This window comes from Echinops telfairi, unplaced genomic scaffold (assembly GCF_000313985.2).
Source record: "Echinops telfairi isolate 266 unplaced genomic scaffold, ASM31398v2 ScPeMD7_7404;HRSCAF=8442, whole genome shotgun sequence".
In the NCBI taxonomy this organism is placed as follows: Eukaryota; Metazoa; Chordata; class Mammalia; order Afrosoricida; family Tenrecidae; genus Echinops; species Echinops telfairi.
Window position 1 is genome coordinate 1,575,848 of NW_022111304.1, and position 5,908 is coordinate 1,581,755.

The 5,908-nt window shown below is 38.1% G+C and overlaps 1 protein-coding gene across 1 annotated transcript in view; it reads right to left on the reverse strand.

The window, feature by feature from the left end:
* NCKAP1L (NCK associated protein 1 like) overlaps positions 1 to 5,483 on the reverse strand; it is a 69,134-nt gene extending 63,651 nt beyond the window's left edge. The window contains exons 1-3 of the mRNA XM_004716919.2: positions 5,382 to 5,483; positions 4,292 to 4,402; positions 3,448 to 3,540 (exon numbers count right to left, since the gene is read on the reverse strand). Of these exons, the coding sequence (XP_004716976.1) occupies positions 3,448 to 3,540; positions 4,292 to 4,402; positions 5,382 to 5,483 (306 nt within the window). The remainder of the gene's footprint in view (positions 1 to 3,447; positions 3,541 to 4,291; positions 4,403 to 5,381) is intronic.
* Between the last annotated feature and the right edge of the window lie 425 nt (positions 5,484 to 5,908).

Genomic DNA, 5,908 nt, shown 5'->3' on the forward strand with positions numbered 1-5,908 from the left:
AATGAATGTACAAATGTGCTTTACACAATTGATGTATGTATGGATTGTGATAAGAGTTGTATGAGCCCCTAATAAAATGATTTTTTTAAAGTACACAAAAAATTAGGCAATGAAATTCTGATATATAACAGCATGAGTAACTAACTACTCAAAACATGCTGAGTGAAATAAACCAGACAGGAGAGAACATGCTGCCTAGATTCTTTATATGTACCTCTAGAAAAGAAAGAGCTAATCTACAGGTGTACAACTTTTTTATTTGATCAAACTATTGATTTGTATTATATATTATATGCCAATAAAACTCCTTTTAAAAAAGAAAGAAAGAAGGACTTAATCTACAGCAATAAGAAGCAGATCACTGGTTGCCTGGAGCCAGGATGGGGTAGAGATTCCCTGGGAAGAGACACAGGGTAACCTTTGAGGTGATGGAAATTTTCTATACGTGCTTGTGGTAGTGGCTACACCAAACCAGAACCATTGCCATCCAATAGACTGACTCTGAGCCACCCTATATAGGGCTTCTGAGGCTGTATGAACCACCAACCTTGCGGTTTCAACCTAAGACCTAACCATAGTGCACAGGTGTATACATTTGTCAAAAATTATTAAACTATATGCTTCAAATGGGGGGGGACATATGTTTCCAAATTATCTTCCAAAAAAAGTTATATGTAAATATGCAAAGGGGGAACCAAGGCTAAGAACAGTTAAACTTTCTCAAGATTCCTTATTAGATGCTAAACACTATGCTAAATGCCTTCTCTGTATGTAATCTCATTTAATCCTTACTAACACCCCATATTTTGTTTTGCTTCCCCACTTTATAGATAAGGGAGCTAAGATTCAAAGTTTGTTTCTTTTTTTGCCTAAAGGCACAGTTTATCAGTGGTAAAGCTGAGGTTTGAAATCACATCTATCTGATTCAAAGCCTACCAATTTTATAATACACCATAGGCCTATAAATAGGCATTAATTACCTCATTATGCCTATTTCCTTTCTTGCTCTAAATAAGTCATATCAAACACCTTAGACCCAGAACTTCATGACCACAGAAACCACAAAACAGCCTAAAAATCTCCTTTGGATTCCAATTTTCCCTAGTAAGCAGCTTTTAACATATGCTTCCAGCATTCTTTCCATTGCCTTCACCAGTGCCAACCTTCTTTCCAACCTTGATTCTCATTCCAAGATTAATACCCTCTGACCTGACCAGTATTCAGACTTTAAAGTGCTCCTTGCTCCCAGCCCTCTCTTCATTATGTGATCTGAGGGATGTCCTGGATTCGCTCCATAGGGTAGGCTTGGGGCACCTAAGACGGCCCCAGACTATTGTTCCAGTCCTCTGGAGAAATACTCATACTACCATAAGTGTAATTTGCTCAGAGGCAATGAAGGTTTAACCTCACATTATCTCCTAGATACATAAATAATATATGTTCATTGTAGAAAAATGTGGGCAAACATAATTTCAATTAGCTTTTAAAACCCCTCATTACTATATCAATCAGAAATTCCTATCTCAGTATGCATGTTTACTGATGTATAGAAACACTTTAGTGATATCATGTTCCATAAATTGCATTGCAATTTGCCTTAACACTAAGCAATATGTAAAGAACATTTTTCCATACCAATTAATGTAAGTATTGTCATCTTTAAGAGGTGCAAAATATTCATTTATAGTCATATACTCTAAACTCTTTTTTTTTCCTTTAAATCATTTTATTGGGGGCTCGTACAATTCTTATCACAATCCATCCACCCATCCATTATTTCAAGCATATTTGTACATTTGTTGCCATCATCATTCTCAAAACATTTGCTTCCTACTTGTGCCCTGGTCCGTTATCTTCTCTTTTTTTTAATCGTTTTATTAGGGGCTCATATGACTCATCACAATCCATACATACATCAATTGTGTAAAGCACATTTGTACATTCATTGCCCTCATCATTCTCAAAATATTTTCTCTCCACTTAAGCCCCCGGCATTAGGTCCTCATTTTTTCCCCTCCCTCCCCACTCTCCCCTCCCTCATGAGCCCTTGATAGTTTATAAATTATTACTTTGTCTTATCTTGCCCTGCTCTAAACTCTTACCTGAACCCTCTATTATTGGACATGCCCATCATTATCAAGTTGTCACTATCAGAAGCAGTACAACAGAGTACATTCTTGGACATATTCCTTGTACTTCTACCAAATTATTTCAAGACAAATTTCTAAAAGAAGAAATACTATAGTATGTGTGTACTTTAGAGACTTTTAAAATATATTAGCAATTTGCCTTTCATAAATATATAATTTAGCATACAAGGTTTTTATGGTTACAAAAATAGTACATGCTCATTATCAAAAAGTCAAAACACCACTTAGGTAACATACCTACCAAAAACTGTTAATCAGATAAATCCAAATTGAGGAGCATTTTGAAAAAATAATTAGTCCAAATTCTTCAAATAGTGTCATGAAAAACAAAGGTTGGTAAACTATTCTAAAGACTAGAGAGAAGCATGCCAACTAGATTCAATGTGTAATCTTGAGGATAAGTGGAGAAAAGTGAATGAGTTACATGCTAATGAACAGTATTGTGGCAATGTTACATTTCCAAGTGCAATCATTGTATTAAGGCTATAAGAAAATGTTCTTAGGAGATGCATACTAAAGTATTTGGCGGGAATAATGATGTCTGCAATTAACCCTCAAAAAGTTCATGAAAGAAAAAACTAGGGAGAGAAGCTAATGTGGGAAAGTACCAGCACCTGGTATATCCAATGAAGAGCAGGACAATATGCATTACACTACTCTTGCAAGGTTTGAAATAAAATACTGGGAGAAAAATCTTTAAAGTCTTAGAAAACTTAAATACTATAAAAATGTATAGTTAGTAAACTAAAAATTGTCATTGTCTACTCCAAAGGTAATTCTTTTTGACAGTTTAATGAATAATATTCCAAATCTTTCTTATGTACATACTAGTATATTTATATAAGGGGACTTCAAAAAGTTCCTGGGGAAAATGGATTAAAAGAAAATAGAATTTTTCCACAAACTTTCTTTTTAAATAAAACTAGATAGTATCTTATACAATTCTGTAACTTAATCTCATGTTATCAAATACAACCTAAATATCTTTCCACATCAGTACATAGCTTATTTTTTCAGTACAACAATACCAAATAAAAGAAGCCCTAGCAGCATAGTGGTTAAGGCACTTAGCTGCTAGCCGAAAAGTCAGCAGTTCAAGCCCATCAGCAGCTTCATAACAGAAAGACGAGGCAGTGGGCAGTTGTCCTGCAGCTAAGGGCCTCTATGAGTTGGAATCAACTCAACAGCAATGGGTTGGGTTTGGGGACTCAGCAAAATAAATGAACTGCTACCGGGGAAGAAATCGCCTCTGAAGAATGAAGCCTAATCAGGGGTCTTGAGCTAGGAGAGAACTCACCCGAAATTCCATGACATCCACAAATGATTGGTAGTAATTGGTAAGGAATCTAATTATCTCAGCTTTTTCCCGATGTACTGGTCCTAAATGTTGCTGCAGAAAACAAGATGGTAATTGATTAAAATAAGCCAGGAAAAAGATGGGTCATACGTCAAACATTCTTAGAGAGAGTTAGAATACACTGACAGTGAGTGCTGAGAAATGCCTGACTGCTTGAAGATCCTTTTGTTTTATTTTAAGGTTTTATTGGCATGTAACTCACATACCATACAATTCAACTGAAGGTCTCTAAACAAAAAGATTCTCTACCAAGCTAGTATGACGACATGTGATCCTGACCAAATATAAACGGCAAAATATAAATGGATTACAACTTCCCTTTCAGTTTAAAAGGATTACAGCTTACATCCAAGTCAAAAGAAGCAGAATAAGAAGATGCTACAGGTAAGATGAATGAGAATCTATGGCAAATATTTAATAAAGAGAAGACATAAGTCATATCTTACTGGACAAATAAATCTGAGACTCTAAGTGGGAAACAGGAACAACTTGTATATGTACTCTGCTGAGTGGATAAAGCTGTCTTCCTCTACAAAAAATAAAGTGGTCTCATGAATCGTACCATGGAGAAGAGGCAATACTCCAGCTGACCCTAAGATTATGCTGCCTTCTCTCTCAGAATCCTTAAGACTATAGCAACCTGAAGTCCTGGGGTTGATACTCAGAAAACCAAGACTATCCATTCTTGCCAAAACCAAAGAAACAGTCAAATGAAGGGAGTTTGAGCCATGCAAAGACAGATATGTCAGTCCAAGAACAGAGAGAAAAGAGACCGAGTTCTTACCGTGCTGTTGCGAACATCCATGTTGGGAAATTTCTTGTTGATGTACTTGATAGATGATTCCATGGCCTTTTCCACTAAGAAAGGTGGCTTGGATTTGGGGTCTGAACAAGTCTGCACAGATAAACCACATTATATTTCAACTTTCTCCCACCCCCCAGAAAGGAATCCAGAAATTGATAAAATCATGAGAAGAGGTCAGGAACAACTTCCAGACTATTAAGCCAACTAAGCGACAATTTGGCATCTTGTCTGCCTAGGTAAAACTAATATCTACTTGGTTCCAACATTAAGAGGAAGCTCCCTCCCAACCCTCAATGCAGCCGGAAGCAGCAGCTGTTCAGAATGTAAGAGTCTGTGGGTGACTCAATATCACTATTACAACTCATATAAGTATCTCATCCCCAAGAACATTTATGGACAGTATAGAAGCACAGAAACCATGTTCCTAGTGATTTGTTTTATGACAAAATGTACAAAAGTTTCCCCTGTGAATCTCCAATTTTCTCTTTCAGGAATTCCACATTCTCACCCCTGTATTTATCTCCGTCCTTCCCTGTGGTTAGCCCAGGCCCTAAAATATCTCTGGCCATCGGCTTCTCCCATTTTAAAGTTCCTGTATGTGTAGTACATACACATATGCATACACAGAACCACAGCCCTTGCCAAGCATCCCCAGCGCCTCGATTAGTATTCATTGTCCCAGACTCTACATACTTGAGAAAGTACCTGCCTTTTTTTCATCTTTCTTTTTAAGGGAAGTACCTTTATGGAGGAGTTTGTGCCAGAAGACTCGATGTTAGGTACCCTCAGAGAATGCAGGGCCAGCAATAAATAAAACCCAGAATTCTAGACCCCAGACCTTTATCCAAGTAGCTCAGAATACAATTCTTTCTTATCTACATCCCTCTGCTTTCTCACTGGATCCTACTTAGAAAGGGGAAACCCTGAAAAGAAGCCTCCCAGCATTGTTTGGTTTATGTAATTTGAGAGTGGTCAGAGGCCAATCCAGCCAGTAGGACAGAGCACAAGCTAACTGCTGGACCTGCTGGACCCAGGGTTTCCTGGCACTTGCTCAGTTGTTCATGCTTACCTTCTTGATGTTGTACACGCGGATGAGAACCCCCTGACCTCGGTCATTTAGAATAGTGAGCTTCTCGGCTAACTTATGCTGGTACGCGGAGGTCAACGACATGATGGCCACCGACAGAAAGGAGCATCCGGAGAGCAATGCCTGTTCTCAGACACTTTTAGCTTGGGTGGTGACACACTCAGGGTGGAGAGACTCAGCCTGGTTGGTGCGTTGGTCTTCCTGTAGTTTCTGCAATTGGCTGTTGGGTGAAAGCAGTCATTGCCTCTCACAGGGCCTCTGAACTTCCGTGTTCTTTCTCTTTGCACACTCAGCAGGGGAAACTTCCTCTTTCTGATTGTAGTATTTTTGGTAAAGACAATGAAGTAGGGGGAAAGAGAGCTGGAATTCAAGGTTCTTCTCCAACCTTATCAGCCTTACCCCTTCATTACTTTATGGTATAAAACTTTATACCAGACAAACAAGTACTCACCCCTTGTACCTTTATACTTTTCTTTTATACACTCACCAAGAACTGCCCTATGATTTTC